The sequence below is a fragment of the Heteronotia binoei genome, chromosome 16, assembly GCF_032191835.1.
Source record: "Heteronotia binoei isolate CCM8104 ecotype False Entrance Well chromosome 16, APGP_CSIRO_Hbin_v1, whole genome shotgun sequence".
Taxonomy (NCBI): domain Eukaryota; kingdom Metazoa; phylum Chordata; class Lepidosauria; order Squamata; family Gekkonidae; genus Heteronotia; species Heteronotia binoei.
In genome coordinates, this window is record NC_083238.1 from 30345616 (window position 1) to 30370514 (window position 24899).

The 24899-nt window shown below is 43.9% G+C and overlaps 1 protein-coding gene across 1 annotated transcript in view; it reads left to right on the forward strand.

Moving 5' to 3' along the window:
* Positions 1 to 1547: 1547 nt before the first annotated feature.
* The window catches only part of MYO3B (myosin IIIB), a 411089-nt gene continuing 387737 nt past the window's right edge, over positions 1548 to 24899 (forward strand). The window contains exon 1 of the mRNA XM_060257443.1: positions 1548 to 1611. Within this exon, the coding sequence (XP_060113426.1) occupies positions 1589 to 1611 (23 nt within the window). The 5' untranslated portion in view covers positions 1548 to 1588. The remainder of the gene's footprint in view (positions 1612 to 24899) is intronic.

Here is a 24899-nt window from a genome sequence, read left to right on the forward strand (position 1 = left end):
AGGGTTGCATGAGTGCTTAGTTCTTGTGACCCTTTCTTATGTGCCCAGGGAAATGCTGATTGCAATTTTGGAGTCAGTCAGCAATTTTTCTCCAGGCCAGTTTGGCAAAGGATCCTGGAGGTTTTTGCTGTCTTTTAGGCATGGACCAGGGGTCACTGGGGATGTATGTGTGTGGGGGCAGGTACTTGTGAATTTCCTGCATTGTGAAAGGGGGGGGGGTTGGATTAGATGACCCTGGATTAGATGAATTAGATGTTTCAATGACTATTCTCAGGGCATGGAACCCTCTACCTTGAAGGGTTACACTGCTTCCCATATATCAATGTCTAACATTCCAAATTAGTTTAGGAGGCCATTTTGTATTCCTAGTGAAATGTGGCAATTTGTCATTTATAGGGTCAATAAAACAGATCCAGGTGCATAGCTGTGTTGGTGTGAAGCAACAGAACAAAGTTAGAATCCCATGGCATCTTTAAGACCAACAAAGTTTTATTCAGGGTGTGAAGTTTCATGTGCACGCACACTTTGTCTGAGAAAGTGTGCAGGTACAATAAAAGATAGTGGTGCAAAGTGCCATCAAGTGCCCTGTAGAATTTTCAAGGCAGGAGATGTTCAGGGGTGGTTTGCATACCAAACCCTCATCTTCCTTGGTGGTCTCCCATTTAAGAATTAACCAGGGTCAACCCTGCATAGCTGGGAAGATTTGGTGACATTGGAGTTGTCTGGGCCATCCAGATCAGGGCATGGCATGTGATATCATCAACAAAAAACCAAAGGTTGCCATAGCCGAAGGAGACCAAATAAGGGTGAGGGTGAAAGAAGTCATGCAGAAAAGAACAGCACTGAATCTATGCAATTCATGTTTGTGGCAAGTGCTGGTGCAAATCACTAAAAATGAGAGGCAGTTTCCAAAATGAAAAAGAAACGCTAGATAAGGTAAGTAATTTCAGTTCTGCTCTATGAAGATTCTTAGTTAATTCTAGGCAGGAAGGTTATCGTGCCCTTCTACAAGCAAAGGTGATTTGGGCTGATGTGAAACATAAGCAGTTCCTAAACTGTAGACTGGGGCAGGTCTGTATGCCAGCTTCTGAATCAGTGTCGCTAAAGCAGGAGACAAAATGGTTTGGCTTGAATAACATGTGCTGTAATTCTGGAAGCACATTAGCTACTGATCAATGTAAAGAGAACTCGGCGCTAGTGAAATGAAATCTTTGTTGAGAGAGTGATGATATAAATAGGAGCCATCTGAAAGATCTGGTTGAGAAATGTGACCAGGCTGGCGTGCAAAATCGCTCAGGTGGGGAGTGGAAGGTGTCCTGCTTTTGCAAAGATCACCTGTTTCCCCCTCTCCTCCATGGGAAGGTATGCACTGGAGGAACATGCAAACCATATAATCATCATTTTAGAAAGTCTCTCTGCTTTCCCCCTTACTAACAGAACTGGACTGCCCCCCCCCCCTCCCGGTTTGAGAGTCTCCCTTTCTGAGTCGCATCTCACCCTCTTCCTTAAGTTCTTGTTAATTATTAAATCTTTATCTGTTCTAGGTTTATTTCACAGAAGAGACAATTCCTTGTGTTTGTTACCGCATATGGCGAGCAAGAACTATGGCAGGTAAGGACCAGGACTAGGGATATTCTTTTAGCAGTCTATGGATTGGGGGTTGTGTTTGTTTTGCTGGCAGGGACTGTGCTTGAAAAAGAGAGTGTAATGTGTACAAGGGGTCGTGCCTCCTTCAACAGCTATTGTGTTGTGTTGGCAAGAAAATGCTGGAGCAACGCCAGGGGTCTCAGATGTCTTTAAGGCGGTCGTGTACTTGCTTGTTTTCATGCTTGTTTTCTTTGCCCACCGCCCCCTTGCAATTTTCAAAGAACTGCAAGCTCTGAAGCAAATCAAAGTGGGTAGGATGGAATTGTTGAAAAAAGCAGATACATCCTCTGACATTTGGAAGGAAAGGGGAGTGTGGCCTTTCCCAAGCAGTGTTTATGTAGTTCATGTGGGCTTGCTTGCAAAACAAAGGCCAAAAGAGACAAGATGAAAGTCTTTATTTGGCTCTGCAAAACCATCTCTTTGAAGAATGTGTAGTAGCTAGTGAATTATTACTACAGCTCATGAGTGCAATGCTAAGTAAAGTTATACTCTTCTTAACTCATTTGTTTCAATATTTCACAAATATTGTGTGGCTCATGAAGCCCCCACTGTCCTGTCAGCCAGCTTGGAGAAGACATTTCTCTCTTTAAATCACATCTCCAAGCTAAGCTAGACAGCAACTTGAAGAATGCATTTAAAAGTAAAGTTCCTTTCTTTCCACCTCTCCCTCTCCCCATCTATTTGCCTTCCTTCCTTCCCTCCCTCCTTCATCCCTCCCTCCCTTCCTTCTTGTCAACGCAGCTCTCAAACATTTGGTGTTCCTGTCTTACAGCTGTCAAATGCCTGACATTTATTCTATGTGGCTCTTATGTTAAGCAAGTTTGGCCACCTCTGGTATAAACTGATTGGATCCATGGTCCCATCTCGTTGATTTAATGCAGCCACGTGCAACAGTTCTTGTCTTTATTTCCCAGAACTGTCTTCATTCCATTTAGTGAGGTGTTTGAATTTCACTACTATGGTTGCCAGCCTCCAGGTGGGGCCTTGGGAGTTCTCTCAGAAGTACAGATCTCCAGACTACAGTAGCCTGGGAGCTTCAAAGAGTGGGCACAATGACATCACATCTACGCTGAGCTCTGTCTCCTCCACAAACTCCACCCTCCACAGGCTCCACCTCCAAATAACCAGGAATTTCCCAAACCAGAGTTGGTAACTCTAAACACTTCTTATCTTGTTTACATTCAGAGGAGGTGAATCTTGTACGCCAGCTCCTCAAATTCTACATCCTTGTATGTTGCTCACAAGTGGCCAAGAAAGGTCATCAAGGTGCCAGTGGAATGTTCAGTTATGAAATAATATTTTTTAATTTTAGACATTAGATATTACTTAGCAACAATGGTCCACTCTTCAGCTCTACCTCTGAAAGACATACCAAATTTGATTTCTTTCATTTACACTGATTAGCATCTAGTATGAGACACTAAGATGGAATTGTCTGAAATGGTATATATCATCTGATGTTAGAGAGAATTGGAAAGGAAGGAGTCATTGGGTGTGAAACCAGCAGACGTTTTCATAACCAGAGCTGTGGTTAGAAACTACAACTAGATTTCCTGTGCCTGCTGTATTATAGAAGATCTCCTGAGACCATGGAAACAGACCTTGGAAAAGACAGAGGCCATCAAAGTTTGTGATGGCTAATAATAGAAAAGGCAGGTCCACTGTATTTTGTATAAGGGAATTATTTATTGTTGTGAAATTTTACTGCCTTAATTTAAAAAAAAAAATTAAAAGCTCCTTTTGTGGAAAGTTTGTTGAAAACAGAAATATTTTTAATGGAAGAGGTTCCAAAACACTTCGTTTTGAGTTTAGTGTTCACCCATCACATTTCAGGCAAGGGAATCTGTTATTCCTGCTTGCGTATTTTGCTTGAACAAAGACTTTCTTCAGCCTGTTTTCTACCTTTTGATGTTTATATAAGCTCTGTAATGAAGATTCGTATGCTGTGCAAAATGTGATCCAAGATTTCCATGGTTCACTTTGTTTACCATCTGCTCCACTACCTTTACCTTTGATCATCTGCTTTAATGTCATTTTATTATTTTTCTTTTATTTACCTGATAATGGGACCTAAATCATCCAGGAATTATGTCATGAATGTGGTAATTGGGCTACTTGATGGTATCACAGAGCTAATTCAGAAAGGGTTCAATTATTCTTACCTGTAGTTTGAATAGACTTCATGAAGGAAAATTTCAGCGACCCTGTCCTGTTTGACAAAGTTTGAGTCCAGTGACACCTTTAAGGCCAACCAAGTTTTATTCTGGGTATAAGCTTTTGTGTGTACAAAAAGTTTTATTCTGGGTATAAGCTTTTGTGCACAAAGGCTTATATCCACAATAAAACTTTCTTGGTCTTGAAGGTGCCACTGAACTCAAACTTTGTTCTGCTATTTCAGACAAACACAACTACCTGCCAGAATCTGTGTCCTGTTTGGTTTTTCCTTCTTTAAAAAAGTAATCAGCAGGCATTTTAGAGACCTGAGATAAACACATTAGGTTCTTGTAAATCTGGAGATACGTCTCTTTACAAGTAACCTCATTGAAATACTATTCAATGGAAATTGCAACTTAGTTTATACCAAAAAATTTTATCCGGTGATACTCAGTGGAAAGATTGTGCTATGGCCTTAGAATAAGACTATAAAAAAAATGAGTGGCTGGGCATGTTTTGATATGATATTGATGATTTATGTGTACATCTGGTTTTAAATTATGTATTGTGTTTAAGGGATGGTTGCATTTATACAATGTTGCAAAGGGAACACTGACAAAAACAATACATTGAAACATGATTGGTTTTTTATGGTCTACAATAGCAATGTTTTGCAGATAGATACATTATTCATTTATTAAAGGAGATTTAATTTTTATTAGGGTTTGTAGAATCTTTCGGGCTCAAGTGCCGTGTTCTACTGGAGAAAGTTTTCCTTCCAGACGTTTCGTTCTCAGCTCGTTCTCAGATTTAATTTTGTTTCTATTGTACTGCTTCTGAACAGTAGACTTGGTTTTCATCTATAGCATTGCTCCTCAGCCTTTTCTGTTTGTCTTGGTTCATGACAATGTCATACACCACAACAGAGACCCAATTTAGATTGAGAACAATGTCTGCCAACTTCACACCTTTGTCCCTGTGCACAGCCCACCCCCAACCACTGAAAAGAGGGCACTCTTCACAAGTTGTGCAAGTGTTCCCTTCCTTCGTTTAGATCAGGGGTGTCGAACTTATTTGTTATGAGGGCTGGATCTGACATAAATGAGACCTTGTTGGGCCGGGCCATGTCAGGTTGGGCCGAGCCATGTCAGGCCGGGTCATGTGTATACCTATTTAAAATTAGGTAGCATAGATATAAATTTTATAAAGATCACAGACAAACACCTATTTTTAAAAAAACTTAAAACGTTAGCACTCATTCATCTTAAAGGTGCTTTCTTTGTAATTCTCCCATGGGATCCAGGGAACTGGGCAAAGGAAGCTCTGACTCTTTCCCTCCTTCCCCAGAGATGGGGGGCGGAGGAGAGAGAAGGAACCTCAGTCAATAGAAGGAAGATAGGCTTGACTCAGTAGCTCTGCTGTGTGATTGAGAGAGCCTGGAAAAGCAAGCTATTCCTCTCCAAAGGAGAAGCCGCAGCCAATGGAAAAAATAGAGGTTTTGTTCTGTAGCTCCTGTGTAATTGAGCAAGCCTTGCAAAGCAAACTGTTATGCAGAAGGAAGCAAGAGAGAGGGGGAAGGGAGCAGATGACAGCCACTTGCTCGGGGGGCCTGATTTGGCCCCTGAACTGCATGTTTGATGCCCCTGGTTTAGATAGTCACTGACGGCTAGTATGGTGTAAACGCTTAGAGTGTTGGACTGCAACCAAGGAGATCTGAGTTTGGATCCTCACTCTGCCATGAAGCTTGCTGGATGACACTTGGGCCTGTCTAACCTGACTTATAGGGCTGTTGTGAAGCTATCCTTGAAGAGAATTATGCTCTGTCAATAAAAATTTGTTGGTGGTCCTTAGCCTGAGAGGCATCGGACTGTTCTCAACCAGGCCAGGGCATTTTCAGCTCTGGCTTCAACCTGGTGGAACTCTCTGCCAAATAACATTTGTGCCCTGCAGGACAATGCAGTTCCAGAGGGCTAGGCATTTGGTTGAGGACAGCAACAATTCTCCTATCTGGCTGGTTTTTATTACTGATTGTGACACTATATGGTTTGAATCAGGGGTGGAATTCTAGCAGGAGCTGCTTTGCATATTAAGCCACACACCCCTGATGTAGCCAATCCTCTAAGAGCTTACAAGGCTCTTTTTTGTAAGCTCTTGGAGGACTGGCAACATCAGAAGGGCTTTGCAGATTAATATGCAAAGGAGCTCCTGCTAGAAAACCACCCCTGGTTTTAATGGTGGTTTTATTGCTGGATGTTTATTCTGTTGTGCATTGCTCTGAGCCCTGCTCTGCAGGAAAGGGCAGTTTTAAAACTGAATGAAATAAAACAAATAATATAAAAAGGAGGATGGAAGACATGTAAGCTGCCCTGAACCCCTTGGAGGAAGGAAGAGATAAAAATGTGATTGATAGATACTTTAACCCAAGTTTAAATTTATGGGCTATGGGTATTCTCCTAGCTATCGTTCTGTTTGGTGTAGTGGTTAGAGTATTGGATTAGGATCTGTGAGAGCCAGGTTTGAATTTCCAACTGTGCCATGAAAAATTGCCAGGTAACCTTGGGGCAGTCACTCGGTTGTGAGGCAAAAACCCAAAGTGGGGTGAATGATGTTGTGAGCCACTTTGAGTTCGCATTGGGGAGAAAAGTGAGGTATAAATTTCTTCTTTTTCACATTTAACGGGTATATATTTCTAAAGAAATAGTTATCTAACCATTTCAAAAGTTCTTCATTCCTCACTCTTACCAGCATCATAGCTCTCTGAAATAAAGTGATGATGCTCATTTGGGATGGTACAAGTCTCCCCTCCCTCAGACTTATTATGTGTATCCTCAGGGAATCAAACAATCAGCTTTGGAAGGCCAACAAAATACACATAGTTTTGCTGACCTCAGAATCGCTTTCAAGACTGTGTGCCTGGGGTTGTGGAGGGGAGGGGAGGAGTTCATTAGGAGAAAGAGCAAGGAGGCTAGATCTTACCGCAGCACATTAAGATAGCCGAAAACACGACAGTTGGGGCTGCCGTGCTAAGGTGATCTTCATTGTTGCAAAGCAAAATGTAGTTTAGATTAGCACATTTTTACAGGCTAGGCAAAGTTGTTCATCTGTGTCAAAGATCTGAGCTCTGTTAACTAGCAGATGCTCTTGCCCTTGACGAAGCACTGCTTCCAAGATAAATGCGGGTACTTTGATGCGGTGGGCTGCAATGTGTGGAGGCCGGGCTGATGTCAGCACACCCTGAGGTGAAGCAGCTTCCAGGGCCCAGGGTTTCTAGTGGGATCCACTGTCACTGACCTCCTACCATGCTCCTCTCTTGCCCTCTGTGTACCCTCCCTCCATCCTCTCACTTGCAATTGCTCTGCCGCCAGCACTCTCACCTATAGGTAGCTGGAAGTCAAGGTAGTGGAAAGATGCACTGGCAGGTGGGGAGCATGCAGGAAGAAGGGAGGTGTGAGTCGGGGGCTGGGCACTCTCTGCCTTTGTTCCCCCAAAGTATGGGACTAGCCCTGTGTGGAGGAATTTCCATTCTAAATGTCAAGTGTTTGCAAGTTGTTTGGGTGCACCAGTGGAGGGCCACAGTGCATGAACTGGCACACCAAAACCTATGGCAGTTTTATATTCTTCTCTTACTCTCACATCCATAAACAATAACAGCAGAGAGTCCTTTGATCAACTGCTGCTTTTTGTGTTTTATATAATAACTACCTTCAAGTAGTTGAAGGGCTGTCATATAGAGGATGGTGCAGAGTTCTTTTCTGTTGTACCAGAAGGTTGAACCAGAACCAGTGGGTTGAAATTGAATCAAAAGAGTTTTTGGTTAAACATTAGGAAGAACTTCCTAGCAGAGTGGTTCCTCAGTGGAACAGGCTTCCTCAGGAGGTGGTGGTCTCTCCTTCTCTGCAGGTTTTAAAACAGAGGCAGTCAGCTGCATAGCTGTCTATGGGCTAAAATGTACCTTTGAGAAAGAAATAATGCTGCATTTCCCTGCAAATTTTGGAAAGTGGTAATCACCCATAAGTACCGAACTATGTCCTGGAGTTATTTTTAGCTGATCTGAATACAGCAAGATAGTACAACTTGATCTTGCCTCACAACATATAATGTGTGGATTCTTCAGGCAAGTAGAAATTGCATTGGGCAACACTTTTGTTGCATCATTAGCTGTTACTGCCTTTGAACAACCCCCCTTCCTCAGCAACCAGTCCAAGGAGCTGAACAGCTATGGATTAATTACTTCACAGTCTTAAGCGGTGCACATCTTTTCAGCTTATGCATGGGGTTTTCTGGCAATAATGACACAGTTTACACTTCTGCACATTCTGAGATGTGGATGTCCAAAGAACTGTTCTTCTCCAGTCATTTTTTTTGTACACACAAACAAGAGTATTGTTGATTTCTGCTTACTCTCATGCATCCACAGATGCCATTCCCGGGGATCTTCTAAAACTTGGGGAAAGTTTTGGGGGGCTGTAGTAGGAAGAATGTTTTTTAAAATCTCATTTTGCAGACAGAACTTTGTTGGATCTAAGCCACAGGAAATAGTACTGTACAATCCTGGGCCCTGATATAGATGCAACCACTAGCTGCATTGGTTCACAGTAAAACTGGCAAACAAAAGCCTTGTAATACCTTTTATGCAAACTGACACAGTGTTCAAGTTTTTGAGACCTCTGGAAACCTTCACCAGGCTGTATGTTAAAAAGAAAATGTGTGTTTCGCGTATGTGTGTGTGTGTGTGTGGAATCAGGTCTGTTAAGTCCTCAGGTCAGGTCAGTTAAGTCCTGGAGAGCCAGTTTGGTGTAGTGGTTAAGTGTGCGGACTCTTATCTGGGAGAACCGGGTTTGATTCCCCACTCCTCCACTTGCACCTGCTGGAATGGCCTTGGGTCAGCCATAGCTCTGGCAGAGGTTGTCCTTGAAAGGGCAGCTGCTGTGAGAGCCCTCTCCAGCCCCACCCACCTCACAGGGTGTCTGTTGTGGGGGAGGAAGGTAAAGGAGATTGTGAGCCGCTCTGAGACTCTTCGGAGTGGAGGGCGGGATATAAATCCAATATCTTCTTCTTCTTCAGTCCACATTTTGGACAGAATTCTGTGCCAACTCTGTTGGATGCAAACGTGTGATCACAATGCAACTTCTGGCATTCTGGGAAGAAAGAGTAAAAGACAGTTTCCCGCTGAAAACACAAAACCCGTCAGTTGATTGATCAAAAGTCTCTTTGCTGTTAAAATTATTCCCCCCCCCACATTAATATTTCTGATTTTATTATGACACACAAACTGAACATTCATACCAAATAGGAAACATATTATAACAGATATAACTTCCAATATACATACTTAAAACAGAGGATGAAGGTGATTGCAATTAAACAATTTGATGTATGTTTCCATAAATTAGCCTATAATTTATGAAAAGCAAATTGGAGAATAAATTCTTATGTGCAAGAGAAAGTTACCTTGGTCCTGGGGAACTCCTGGCTCCTAGAATACAATCCCAAACTGCCGGGGAGACAGCTAAAGCAGACAGGGATGCTGCTTCCCAGAGGGGTACATTGCCTGCTCTGTTATATGGTGAACATATGAACATATGAAGCTGCCTTATACCGAATCAGACCCTTGGTCCATCAAAGTCAGTACTGTCTTCCCAGACTGGCAGCGGCTCTCCAGGGTCTCAAGCTGAGGTTTTTCACACCTATTTGCCTGGACCCTTTTCAGTTGGAGATGCCAGGGATTGAACCTGGGACCTTCTGCTTACCAAGCAGATGCTCTACCACTGAGCCACCGTCCCTCCCCAAAGGGAGGGACGGTGAGAGGCTCTGTGAGAGGCCCACAAATGAATGAATAGACCAGATTCAGAGAACAAACATCCAGCAAAAGGAATTGCCTTCAAACTTCCCTGTTTTTTCCCCCATTTAAATTTAAGTTCGAAGGTTTTTTCTACCTAGAGATTGCCTTATCATTCTACACCTGAAGGCGGTGGAGGGTTCTCAGTTCATTCTATTCTGTGGGTATGTAAATGTCTATAATATTGAGACAAAACTGCTACTGAACTCCAAAGTCTGCTTTTAATAAAAGGAAACATAAGAAACAAGCACTCCTCGCTTGAAAAGGAAGAGCCCCAACCAGCGGGGGAGGGAGTAGCCCTCGCAGGCTTTGCTCACCACCAGCAAGACGAAGCGGGAAGCTGACCGCATCTCCTGCGCTCCAGTGAGGCGGGGGAGCCTCCTGGAAGCCAGCGCCAGCAATCAGCACCATGCTGCAAAACAGCAGGAGCGTCACAAATGAAATTTATGGCAGCCGGGCTGGTGGCAGGAGAGAGTTCCAGCTGCAGAACCAGCTGGAAAGTGAGTCTGCAATCAGCACCGTGTAACAGAGCAGCAAGGGTCCAATGAGCATGCGCCCTCCAAAACAACGACACCGCTTGGAGAAGGCTCAGTTGGGGTGAGAGGAAAAACACAGCGCGAGGCAAGCGAAGGGACGGTTCTCTGAAGCAGAGAGCAGGCAGGAGAATTATTGATGCTGCTTTTCTTGCTCCCTGCCTTCTTGTGGGAAGTCCTGGGGGCTAGTCGCCGCAGGGCTGTTTCCCCTGTCTCTTGGTAACCTTAATTTCCTCGTGTGCTATTATCAGATCCTTCTAAAGTACACCGTTTACATCCCATTAAAGTCCTTGGTACAACTCCCATTGATTTTAACAGATCGGGGTTGCCGTCCAGGATTGGCTGGCTGCGGGCCCAGTCATTTCACCGTATGGCTTCCGAGGGCAAAACACTGCAGGGAACCTTCCTGCGGGATAGGAGAAGTTCATCTCCCCTTTTCGTAATTAGCCCAGAAGGGCTTTGCAGATTAAGACCACCTCTTGCTTTCGTCTGTGCTCTTTATTTTTAGATCAGACTTTGCGCTAAAACTTTGCCCTTCCCTCTGATTTCGTTCTTGGTTTACGCTCAACATGGCCTGCTGCCATTTAACCCTCTCTTCTCATTTTTTTTAAATTAATTTCGTTTAAAGGAATGGACAGGAAGGAAGGATTCAGGATATCGCAAACTTAAGTTAGCCAGGAATTGAATCACCAAAATTTGCATGCAGGCATATAGATTGGGGCCTACAGTAGGGTTGCCAGGTCCCCCCATGGCTGGGAGGGGGAGTGGATGGAGGGCATGCCAGCTCCAGGTTGGGAAATTCCCTGAGATTTGGGAGTGGGGCCGGAGGAGGACAGGGTCCTCTCCAGGGTACAATGCCCTACACGCCACCCTCCAAAGCAGGAGTAGCCAAACTGTGGCTGGGGAGCCACATGTGGCTCTTTCACACATATTTTGTGGCTCTCCAAGCCCCTACCATCTTGTCAGCCAGCCTGGAGAAAGCATTTGTCTCTTTAAATCTGTTGTAGATGTGATTGGAATTATGACTAATATATGGAGTTCTTGCCTGGCTCATTGGAGCCTGTAGGACTGAACTTGGTGACTCAGGAACAATGGGCAGCAGGATCCAAATCCCTGCTGCCCAGCTCCAATCATGAGTCCCCTGCTGGTTTGAATGGTCCAATCACATGCTAGTGTGGGAACTTTTAGTGTATATATAGTTGGCCATATTGGCCCATTCTTCAGTCTTTTGAGTGCAGCGCTATACTATGCTGTACCTAATAAAAGAGCTATGATCACTACCACCTCGTCTCATCGTTGCGTGGAACCCATTATATTATAAAATCACTTCTCCAAGCCAAGCCAACTGGTAACCTGGAGTATGCATTTAAAGTTAAAGATGTGCTCTTAGTGGTGTTCTTTCCACCTCTCTCCCCACCTATTTCTTTCCTTCCTTCCTTCCTTCCTTCCTTCCTTCCTTCCTTCCTTCCTTCCTTCCTTCCTTCCTTCCTTCCTTCCTTCCTTCCTTCCTTCTATCTCAAACATTTGATGTTCATGTCTTGCAGCTCTCAAACATCTGACATTTATTCTATGCAGCTCTTACATAAAGCAATTTTGGCCAACCCTGCTCCAAAACATCTCTTTTCTCAGAGGAATTGACCTCTGTAGCCTGGAGATGAGAGCTGTACTTCCAGAAGATCCCCAGGTCCCACCTGGAGGCTGACATCTCTAATCCAGATAACAGCTTCAGGCATTTTTTAATCCCCAATGGGGAGTTTGTTTCTTTTCCCTTTGAACAACAGGTCCTCATGCTATATCACAATTTTTTTTTCTGGAAAATTCGTTCCAATCCTAAGCAAAATTGGACCTTGCTAAACCCACTGATTCCAATAGACCTAGAAAAGCACACATTACAGAGTACACAGCTTGGGCCTGTGTCTCCACCCTGTGTCGTTTGTAAATTATATGTGAGTTGTGGGTCTTTTGAGTTCCCATTCACATAGTGCCTGGAAAGAATTTTCAATCCAGGGGACCCTTGATGTGAAGGGCAGAGCTCAAGTTATACAACAAACCTGCCACCAGTTCATGTGAACATCCCTATGATCAGAAGCCAGTGGGCAAACTCCTGATTTTTCTGGGATTAAACCAGAACATCAACCCTGCAAGACTTGCAGAATGAGTTTCTATGAACTGATTATGATTACCATCAGGTGGACAAAGTTGAAGTACAGTAGCACCATTAAAACCAGCAAAGTTTTATTTAGAATGTAAGCTTTTGTGTGCTAAAAGCACACTTCATCAGATAATGAAATGGGGTAGTTAGCAGTGCTTCATATAGCTTGTGGGTAGTGGTTAAGCATGCAAAAATAGTAGAAAGTTAGAATCCAATGGCAAGATAGTGAAATTAACAAATTGAAAGAATAACAGTTTGGTCTGGGTAGTATAAGTACTACCACACAACTTATACTATCCAGACCAAACTTTTTTTTTCTTTAATTTTATTTTGCGGATTTATAGTCTGCCCTTTCCCATAATGGGCTCAGGGCGGATTACAACATAATAGAACAATTAAAAATCCAACAATAAACAGTTACAACAGTTAAAACAAGCAGATAAAACAGCATGGATAGTGTAAGCACATTTTACAGATTAGGACATAGATGTCAAAGTTGTCCTAGATGTCAGAGATGTTGGCCCGATCTCTAGCAGTCAGGATGGTCAGTGCAGAGAGGCCAATTTGATAGTATAATCAATAAAATGAAATGAGGACGCCTGCTTGCCTCAGCCAAAAGCCTGGCAGAATAGCTCCATCTTGCAGGCCCTATGGAATGGTAGTAAATCTGGTAGAGCCCGAAACTCTGTGGGAAGCTGATTCCACCAGGTTGGGGCCAGGGCCGAAAAGGCCCTAACCCTGGTCGAGGCAAGCCAGACATCCTTTGGGCCAGGGACAGTCAAAAGATGTTGATTGGCCGATCGTAATAATCTTCGGGGCTCATATAGGTCTCTAGAAGTTTTGTTAACATGACTGTGTTGTAACAGATGGCTCAGGGAAAGGCTGTTTTAGGAGGGATGGGGAGGTATCTAGAATCTCTCCCAACTCTGTACTCTGTAGAGTATAAATCACAGCATGAATTGCAGGGGTATTGTGATGCAGGAAGGCACTGATGCCTCAGTGCCATTCTGATAGACAAATGATGTTTGGGTCCCTGAAGTGTTTATCCAAAGGTACAGAGGTGACTTGCTAACTCTCTCATAATGCATACCAGATGTTTCCCTTTGATCGGTTCCATTTTTGATTTGAAGCTTGAATCAAAGTTTAAGTCTATGTCTAATGAAAGAATAAGAAATAGACTAGAGGTCTGTTTTCTTTACAGTGCCTACTCTAGACTGTGACACTGGTGCATGTGGAGAAGGGGCTTCAGTCTTCCCCTGCAGCCTTTTCCCCAACCTGAAAGAGTTCAAGGGGGCACTTTATTACAGAAGACATAGGGTGGAGACTGTGGACCCAGTCTGTGTACTCTGTATGGAGGACTTTTTTTTTGTAGCAGGACCTCCTTTGCATATTAGGCCACACAACCCTGATGTAGCCAATCCTCCAAGAGCTTAGTGTAGGCCCTGTAAGAAGAACCCTGTAAACTCTTGGAGGATTGGCTACATCTGGGTTGTGTGGCTTATTATGCAAAGGAGGTCCTGATACAACCCGCCCCTCCCAATAATATGTCAGAAGGATGGAACATGATCACTCCGTTTAAGACTCCACTGTGAAAGGCACTAATCCAAAAACAGTGTGTGGGGTGGGGTGGGGTGGGGGGAACAAGTTACATAATTTCTTTGGATCTCTGCTATGACTTATTTTGCTGTCTAATTGTGGCATTTAGAACATGATTGTGCACATGATGTAGATTAAGTACTCCCAGCCTCTTTCAGTAACAGTTCCAATAAGAAAATATTGAATGGATTTTAGAATAGATACCCTTTTGATCTTGAACATATAGCTCATTTTATTTTATTTTCATCCCTCTCATCTTGCCCTTTTGAAATGTCTTTCTACAATTTAGCATATAAACAATCAGCATATATTGCAAATGCTACTTCATCATTGTATTCTCTAGATGGTATCAATCCAGCATATAGAAGCCATTTTGATAGGTATTCTAGGCACATTTGTAGAAAAGGCATATATGGATATTGACACATCAAGATTCTCAAGCCTTCAGAGAGCCGTATTATCCTTTGCACCAAATAGGATTTCGGATATTTCTGTTCATTGTTGTTTTTTATTTCCAGAATGTTAAACAATAATTATTTCCTATGATTAACATACAGTTTGATTTAGTTTATGTTTTACTACGAATAATGTTTCAGGAAATTAGAGGAAAACTTGTTTGGAGCTAGATGTTCCACTAAGCTAATACATGGTGAAGACATTTCTTTAAAAAAAAAATGGCACCAACATATTTGGTATTTCCATTTCATGTAATAATTGTCCATACATACAGAGCCAGTTTGGTGTAGCGGTTACGTGCGAGGAATCTTACCTGGGAAAACTGGGTTTGATTCCGCACTCCACTTGCAACTGCTGGAATGGCCTTCGGTCAGCCATAGCCCTCGCAGAGCGGTCCTTGATGTGAGAGCTCTCAGTCCCACCTACCTCACAAGGAGTCTGTTGTTGGGGAGGAAGGTAAAGGAGATTGTAGGTCACTCTGAGAGTCAGAGTGAATGGCAGGATATAAATGCAATATCTATATTTTCTGTTCGAAATATAAAGCATGGTGTAGTAACAAAAACTCAGTAGGGGTCTTTGCAGACCCGTTCCTCAAGTTTACCACATCCTTCCGTTCTTTGAAAGATATTCTGTGCCCTTTTCAGAAACTGCATTTCCAGTGCTCCTACCATGCACAGCAGCAGAGTGTGCGGCACTTGATATGCACAATCACCATTTTTTTCTGAATCAGGGAGCCCATGTATATTACAGCTTCAGTGTGCATGGATGCATATCCTGAAAAAGCAGGGTTTCAGAATGGCCTATACTGAAGACAGAATGGATGTGCATTGCCCTATTCAAACAGAATTGCAGTTGCATGTGTTGAAATGATTTTGTGTTGTGTGCTCTGCTGGTATATGTGGGAGGAGTGCTGGAAGTATAATGGCTGAAAAGGGGTATTGATGTCTTGACTGTGAGTAACAATTTCAGTTTGGCTGAGGGTGGGAGGTACCATTATAAGAAACACCTGGAATGACAGCTCTGTCCTCAATTTCCTGGATTGCATTTCTGATCCCCTCTATCGCAATTAGTGCAATTTATTTCATGCCCTGATACTATGGTTGTCAGCTCCAGGTTGGGAAACACATGGAGATTTTGGTGGTGGAGCCTGAGGAGAGCAGGGAGATCAATTGCAGTAGCTGAAGATCTCCAGCTACCACCTGGAGGTTGCGGATATACTAAGGATTATTCTCTTGGGCTGTGATCACACACACTAAATCAGGGGTGTCAAACATGCAATCTGGGGGCCGAATCAGGCCCTCAGAGGGCTCCTATCAGCCCCCCGAGCAACTGGCTGTCATCTGTTTCCTTCTCTCTATATCTTGCTTCCTTCTGCATAGCAGTTTGTTTTGCAAGGATTGCTCAGGAGCTACAGAGCAAAACCCCTATTTTTTTCCATTGGCTGAGGCTCCTTGGGGAGGAAGTGGGAGAGGTGGAGCTTGTTTTTCCAGGCTCTCTCAATCACACAGCAGAGCTACTGAGCCAAGCCTCTCTTCCTTCTATTGGCTGAGGCTCCTCCCCACTCCCATCCCCTGGGGAAGGAAGAAAAGAGCCATAGCTTCCTTTGGCCAGTTCCCTGGATCCCATGGGAGAAATACAAAGAAAGGACCTTTAAGACCAACAAGTGCTAACATTTTAAGCATGGTTTAAGTTTTTTTTTTTAAAGTGTGTTTGTCTGTGTCCTTTATAAAGTTTATATCTCTGCTACCTAATCTTAAATAGGTACACACATGGCCCAGCCCAACAAGGTCTCATTTACGTCAGATCTGGCCCTCATAACAAATGAGTTCAACATCTCTGCACTAAATAATGCACCTTCAATGGACTTTCGGACTGGATTTTGCAGGTTCACACAGTAAAATCCATTTGGAAAGTGGATTGAAAGTGCGTTATTTACGGTAGTCTGTGTGATCACAGCCTTAGTCACTCATCTTACAGTGCTGTATTTGGTATTGTTACTACCCATAATATGCCTGTTTGTTTGGAGAATATATTTATTTTATTAAAATAAAATTTAAATCTTTTTTTTAAAAAGAGCACAGAATGTACAAACTCACAAGAAAAATTACTGTAAATTTTCATTGTATACACATCGACTTGTGGATTGATGCAGTGTGTAGCATAGGCATTATGTTTGTACACATTGCATAGAGTGGATTTTGAGTAGCTATGTCTTTTGCATATATTACTCTATGAATTTTTGTATTTTTTTAAAAATATATGGATTGAATTATTGAGTGCTATTACAGTAATTTTTCTTGCGAATTTGCACCACCTGAAGGTTGGCAACCCTACCTGATACCATTATGCTGCATAGCAATCGATGATACGATGGGTGGATACAGAAACACAGCATAACGAGTGGCTATAATGATCTTGCTGTTTCCACACTGTTGGTTCCACCCTGTTTTTAAGACTGTATCGTTTTCAGAGCAGGAGGCAGAGAACTATCGTTACCAATTAAAAACATTTTTTTTCTTAATGGGATAACACTGTGTTTGTGTTTCCTTTTGTACATGTTGTTTTCCGGACATATTTGAAGAGCTTCCTAGCTATTTACGTGCAGTAAACTTTCTGCAAACGGTGTTAGCCCTTGACGACAAATCAGTATGAATATTTTATCAGTCCGGCTTATATATTGTTACACTCGAGGCTTGGAATTGATGTACCTCTTAGGAGCTCCCATCAGCTAAATATCTTGGTTCCTTTGTAATCCAGTTGAGGGGTTGAGTGTCATCACTAGCATATAAAACCCAAAGGATGCCCCAGGGTTTTATAACAGCTGTTTAACATTAAGAAGAGAAAACAGAATTGAAAGGTAGGTTGATGAATTTCCTTGTTTTGAATTGTGGACTGGAATTTCCATTTGCTTTTTAAGTCAACTGGCCTGTTAGCAAGGCCTTTTTTGATCAGGAATGCTGTTCTGTCTGGCTCGGTGTCAAGGGGTGTGGCCTAATATGCAAATGAGTTCTTGCCGGACCTTTTTCTTCAAAAAAGCCATGTGCCAAACAATGGTGATGTCAGGGGGTGTGGCCTAATATGCAAATGAGTCCCTGCTGGGCTTTTTCTATGAAAACAACGCTGCCTATTTGTAAGATTAGTTTAAAGAGCAGGCATTCATTATGGAAAAGAGATGGAAACACTGCCCCAAATAAGTGCTTTGGATAGACTGTGTGATGTTTATATGAGCAGTAGTGATTATAATGTCTGGCATTGGGATGTGTGTAGATATAGTTCAGGAACTCTTGACAGGGAATTCCATGTGTTAGTCCACCCCCATGCAGGGGTATAGGTTTTCCTATCTTCATTACACTATCCCGTAGAGAAGAGTTTGATTTTTACCCAGGGGCATTGAACAGGGAAAAGTAATGGGATGTACCTTGGTATGGAAACCAGCACTGCTCCCTGTCTTCTGTAATCCTAGCCAATGAGAACTGGACCTGCTTCTGTCTACAGAGCCCCTTCTGAGTTTTGTTACTTGGTAGAGTTATCAGCTTTGGGTTGGGAAATACCTGGATTTTTTGGGGGTGGAGCCTGGGAAGGATGGAGTTTAGGGGAAGGGAGGGATTTCAGTGTGGTATAATGCCATAGGATCCACATTCCAAAGCAATAATTTTCTCTAGGTGCACTAACCTCTGTTGCCTGGAAATCAGTTATATTCCCAGGAGATTTCCAGCTATTACCTTAGAGGTGCCACGTCCCTCCACATCACCTGGAAGTGAAGTCATCATGCCAGGCACATTGTGCTGGGGGCGCTCTAGGATTTGCAGTAAAAACTCTATGGTACCTTGGCACGACACTCTAGGATAAACTCTATGGTACCATAGAGTTTTACCATGCATCCTAGAGCATCCCTGGCGTAACATGAACAGCACGATGACATCATCCCAATGATCATTCCGATATTGGCTAATTTTGTCAAAAGTCTTCCTCAGGAGTATTCCTATTTCCTTCAAAGTTACAAGCCTCTTGTAATCAGCGTTGATATTGTGAGCTAGCCAGGCCATAACCTCTTCTCTAAACAGATGCAAAAGCTTTCTGAATTTGGCTGGCAAAATGCTCTCCTCAACCTCTTCATTTATTTCACCATATCTCATCATCTCAGTACCACTTAAGTGTATTTATATTAGGAGCAAGCCAGTTCTGAACTTCTTTTTTAACCATATACAAAAGCCTTCTGGATTATGCTCACACAAAGCTCTCTACAATATTTATATTAGAAGCAAGCCATTCCTGAGTCTCTTCTCTAACCAGATGCAAAAGCCTTCTGAATTTTGATGGCAAAATGCTCTCAATTCAATATTAATCTAGGAGCAAGCCAGTCCTGAACTTCTCTTACCAGATGCAAAAGCCTTCTGGATTTTGCCAGCGAAATGCTCTCTGCATTATATTTATATGAGGAGCAAGCCATTCCTGGTTCATGTCAAAATGCTCTCAATACCACTTCAGTTTAGGAGAAAGCCAGTCCTGAACCTTTTCTCTAACCAGATGCAAAAGCTTTCTGAATTAAGCTGCCAAAATGCTATCTCCCAATATCAAAACTGATTATGACAAGAGGCTGAATACTCCTGAGCAGGACCTTTTTTGTAAAAAAGGCCCAGGAGGAACTCATTTGCATATTAGGCAACACCGTCGGATATCACCATTGTTTTGCACAGGGCTTTTTTTGTAGAAAAAGCGCAGCATGAACTCATTTGCATATTAGGCCACACCTTTGACACCAAGCCAGCCGGAACTGTGTTCCTGTGCGTTCCTGCTCAAAAAAGCCCTGCTTCTGAGGAAGACTTTTGATGAAATGAGCCTATATCCAGGTACTCATTGGGATGGACCTTTCTTTGTAATATTGTAAAGTTGTACTTCTTTATAACGTGCACAAAAGACTCATATCTTTTTACTAAATATCGTTAACCTCCAGGTGGTGGCAGGAGATATCTGGCTATTACAGCTCATCTCCAAGTGACAGAAAATGGCAGCTTTGAGAGGTGGACTCTATGGCATTATACCATATAGGAGTCCCTCCCCTCCTCATACCCCACCCTCCTCAGGCTTCACCCCCAGAATCTCCAGATATTTCCCAGCACAGACCTGGCAACTCTATTTCTTCACGAGACAGGAAGTTATAGTGAATATTCCTGTTATTTCTCTACATTTTTTTTAAAAAAAGGCCTATATCCTGTTTTTACATGCCTGAAGATGCTTCTGTCTTTCTTTCCATAATGTTTTTTTACCCTTCCCCCAAGGAGTTCAGGGAAGTTTACATTAATTCCCATACCTCTACTTTATCCTTACAACATCCCTAATGAGACAAACTCTGTTCCACTAGATTCTTTGAGTCCAGGAACACCTTGGAGACCAACAAGATTTTTGGAATCAATAGTCCCTTCATCAGATACTGCGCAAAGGAAGTACAGAAATAACTGGTATCTGATTAAAGGAGATAGTAGCTCAGGAGCACCTTAGAAACGAACAAGATTTTCAGCTTATAAACTGCTGAGAATCAAAACCAGACCTGGCAACCCTAGTCCACCACCAAATCTCCAGGAATATCCCAACCCAAGGTTAATAACCCTAATCTCCACTAACGTGTACTTTTTTTTACAACATGGCAACAATTTCAAATGGATGAAAATTTAGTTCTGTTAGCAGCCATTTGACACAGAACAGAATTAGTTTCAGAGATGGTAGCCATCTTGGTCTTCAGTAGATAGGCTTCCCAATCCCCAGGTCCCAGCGGGGGATCCCCTGGTTTTACAGGCTTCCCCCCTCCCCCAGCCAGCTGGCCAGCGGGGGAAGCCCCACCCCTACAGCCATTATGCACCTCCATGAACAATTCCCATAGGGAATGATGGGGAATTGATCCACGGGTCTCAGGGGCTCGGGGGGGGGGCTGTTTTTTGAGGTAGAGGTGCCATATTTTCAGTATAGCATCTAGTGCCTCTCCCCAAAATACCCCTCAAGTTTCAAAAGGATTGGATCAGGGGGTCCAATTCTATGAGCCCCCAAAGAAGGTGCCCCTAACCTTCATTATTTTCTATGGAAGGAAGGCATTCTAAAAGCTGTGCTGTCCCTTTAAATGTTATGGCCAGAACTCCCTTGGAGTTCAATTATGCTTGTCACACCCTTGCTCCTGGCTCTGCCCCAATGTCTCCTGGCTCCACCCCCAAAGTCCCCAGATATTTCTTGAATTGGACTTGGCAACCCTATCCGTAGAACCATTTGGGAAATACTTGGGGGTGGATCCAGGAGACAGCAGAGGGGAGGGGAGTGGCCTCAGCATGGTACAATGCCATAGAGTCCACCCTTCAAAGCAGCCATTGTCTCCAGGGGAACTGATCTCTGCCAGCTGGAGATCAGTTATAAAAGCGAGAGATATTCAGGCCCCTATTGGAGGCTGGCAACCTTAGAGTGGACCCTGGAGAGGACAGGGTTTGGGGAGGGCAGGGACTGCATCTGGTTATAATGACATACAGCCCATCCTCCCAAGCAGTCATTTTCTCTGATATATGTAATCTGGAGATCAGTTTTAATACTGGGAGATCTTTGGGCCACTCCTGGAGACTGGCAACCCCAGAGTAAGCTCCTTTTTCAGGTCTCTGAGGACTCATTTTAAAAATCAGTTCAATTATCATTAGCAAATTCAGTGACTCTTTAAATATTTTAGAATATATCAAATGTCACAATAGCCTGAATAATGCATGGCAGAAAATTACCCTTGTGCTGTTTGATACATCAGGAGCAACCCCACCTTCCCTGCCTAAACTAGGTACTAAAGCCATTGCTCATAGAAGGCTTCAGGGCTGTTTTTGAGCAGGAATGCACAGGAACGCAGTACCGGCTGGCTTGGCATCAGGGTGTGTGGCCAAATATGCAAACAGGTTCCTGCTGGGCTTTTTCTGCAAAAAAAGCCCTGTTTAAAACAATGGTGATGTTGGGGAGGGGGGGGAGTGGCCTAATATACAAACAAGTTCCTGATGGGCATTTTCTGCCAAAAAAGCTCTGGAAGGCATACTCTAAACCTTAGTAAGTGTAAAAATAAGATGTTATATTATAGTGTGCAATGTCATTTCGGAACAATTTTTGCTGCCATTCACAGGCCAAAAGGAAACATATTTCTGTGTGCCAACCCAGAGAGCCACTCCCCACTTTCAGTGCACATGCACTGTGAGGTCCAGTGTCCTCCCTCCCCTTCTGACTGTACATGCAGCTTCCTCAGAATTTTATGGGTGGCCTGTGATGTGAAAGAGTAGGGTTGCCAATCCCCAGGTGGGGCAGAGGATCTCCTGGATTGGAGGCCCTCCCCCCGCTTCAGGGTCATCAGAAAGCGGGAGGAGGGGAGGGAAATGTCTGCTGGGAACTTTTTCATTCCTTATGGAGACTTATTCCCATAGGAAATAGTGGGGAATTGATCCACAGGTATCTGGGGCTCTGGAGGGGCTGTCTTTTGAGGTAGAGGCACCAAAATTGCAGCATAGCATCCAGTGCCTCTCCCCAAAATACCCCCCCCCCCCCACGTTTCAAAAGGATTGGACCAGGGAGTCCAATTCTATGAGCCCCAAAATAAGTTGCCCCTATCCTTCATTATTTCCTATGGAAGGCATTTAAAAGGTGTGCAGTTCCTTTTATATGTGATGACCAGACTCCCTTTGGAGTTCAGTTCTGCTTGTCACACCCTTGCTCCTGGCTCCACCCCCAAAGTCCCCAGATATTTCTTGAATTGGATTTGGCAACCCTACCCCAGTTGGGGGCAGGGGATACCCCGGTTTGGAGGCCTTCCCCCTGCTTCAAGGTTATCAGAAAGTGTGTGTGTGTGTGGGGGGGGAGGAAATGTCTCCTGGGCACTTCATTATACCCCGTGGAGACTGATTCTCATCGGGTATAATGGAGAATTGATCTGTGAGCATCTAGGGCTCAGGGGTGCTGTTTTTTGAAGTAGAGGCACCAAATTTTCAGCATTGCATCCAGTGCCTCTCCTCAAAACACCCCCCCCCCCCCAGTTTCACAGTTTCAAAAAGATTGGGAGCCCCAAAAGAAGATTCCCATATCCTTTATTATTTCCAATGGAAGGAAGGCATTTAAAAGGAGCATGGTCCCTTTAAATGTGAAAGCCAGACCTCCCTTTGGAGTTCAGTCGTGTTTGTCACACCCCTACTCCTGCTCTACCTCCAAAGTTTCCAGATATTTCCTGAGTCAGACCTGGCAACCAGTGTTTCCTCTAAGCTGAGTTAGCGTGGGCTAGCTCACAGATTTTTAGCTTCCAGCTCACACATTTTTATCTTAGCTCAGGAAGGATGGCCCCAGAGCACACTAATTTGTTCAGTAGCTCACAACTTTAATGCCAGGAGCTCACAAAGTAGAATTTTTATTCACAAGACTCTGAAGCTTAGAGGGAACATTGCTGGCAACTCTATGGGAGATGGAGGCCGCGTTCATGGGAGTGCCTGGGAAGGCCAGCCGTATGCATATAGAGTGCAATGTAGATTATGAGCTTTTTGCATGAGAAAGTAGGTGATTTGGGTGGCAGGATTGCACCTGCAGCTCGCATGCCTTTTTACTTTAGAATGTAGTGGGTGTCAGGGCTTTTTTTGCAGCAGAAACTCATTTGCATATTAGGCCACCCCCCCACCCCCCAGTGTAGCCAATCCTCCAAGAGCTTACAGGATTGTTAGTACAGGGCTAACTCCTGGAAGCAGGGAGGGGGTGAAAGCCCAATTTGGTGCCCCCCAAGCCCGCACCCTAGGCAAATGTGATACCATAGGTGGGACCAGTTTGTTGTTGCCATTTATTGTTATTGTGAGCCTTAGACCAAACATACAAAAGGAAAATACAAAGTTTCTAGGATTTTAAAATGCTTGAACAAAGCATTAAAACTGGGTGAGGGGGGGCATGTATAGATGTTAAACAACAGTAGAGAGAGGATCAGCCCCCGTGGCACTCCACATTCCAAGGGGTAGCATGGAGACATCCTCTCCCACCCATCTTTAAGCCCCAGGGGTCGTTTTGTAGAAAAATAGGTGGTGGAGCTCATTAGCATAACTCATTAGCATATGCTGCTCCCCCACCAGCCAAAACCAGCCTGATCCAAGAAAGGAGAACCCCAGGTGAGTGAGGCCTGGATCTCTAGCCAGCCCAAGCAGGCCTCACTGTCCTGGGGCTCTCCTGCCCACCCAGTCAAAAAGACAGCAAGTCACCCACTGCCCATAATTACATAACAAGTGGAGAAAGGGTGGCATGGGCTTCTCCAGGGGGTTAATGAGGGCTGCTGGAGGTGTGGCAAAACTCCTGTTGCTCGCTCTCCTAATCCAAGGATTGTTATGCAGCCGCACCTACTATTCAATGGACAAGGTAGTTGGGGAGGAGGAGGGCAGGCCATCAGAAAGGTTCAGGAGCTGCGTTCCTGTGAGCTCCTGCTGAATTTGAGGCCTGCTAAACCCACTGTTAAAAGCCTAGGCTGTAGTTATCATCAAACCACATCCTTTCCTCCTCCCTGCCCTGAAGACATCATATACACACTACCCATGATAGGATCAATCCCAGTACTAATATGCCAAAGTCCATAACACGGAAGTATATATTCTATGAAACCTTATGTAGCTCCAACCAGCAGTATGCAGGGCTTATTATCAGGATGAACGCAATTAATCTAGCTGTCTGCTTGCTTACCTGACATCTGCCTGTCACTTCTAAATGAGCCTCCTAGGTGTAATTTCTGTGAGTCTGGGAAAGCCCTTGTGCTGGAAACAAGAAAGACTACTTAGCCGGGCTTTTTGTGTAAGAAAAGCCCAGCAGGAACTCATTTGTATATTTGGCCTAGGGCTGCCAAGTTCCTGGGCCGGGGTTTCCCCGCCCCGGAGGTTCCCAACCCACCGGCCTGCATTGGGCTGGCGAGGGAGGGATCTTCCCCCGACGTCGCCAGTGCAATGACATCACTCGCAGTAACATCATTGTGCCAGTGACATCACATGCTGGCCGCTCTAGGAGCTTCTGGGGAAACTCCATGGTTTTCCCAGATGTTTTAGCAATTTGGGATTTTAGCAATTTTAGCAATTGCTAGAGCATCTGGGAAAAACCATAGAGTTCCCCTGGAAGCTCCTAGAGCGGCCAGTGCATGATGTTGCTGGTGTGATGATGTCACTTGCGAGTGACATCCCTCATGAGTGACATCACTTGTTAGTGACATCACTGCACTGCGCATACAGAGCATGCGCAAAAACAGTCCCCCACCGGAGGCTGCGGGGGACTTGGCAACCCTAATTACACACCCTCAACATCACCATTGTTTCACACACAGCTTTTTTGTAGAAAAAGCCCAGCAGGAACTCATTTGCATATTAGACCACATCTGACACCAAGCCAGTTGGAACTGCATTCCTACATGACCCTGCTCAAAAAAACCCCTGGTACTTATTCTCCAGTTGCTATTGACTGGTGGTTTCCAGATATTTTCTCCCTATTCAGGGTTAACTGTGTGTTAGGGGAGTGATGG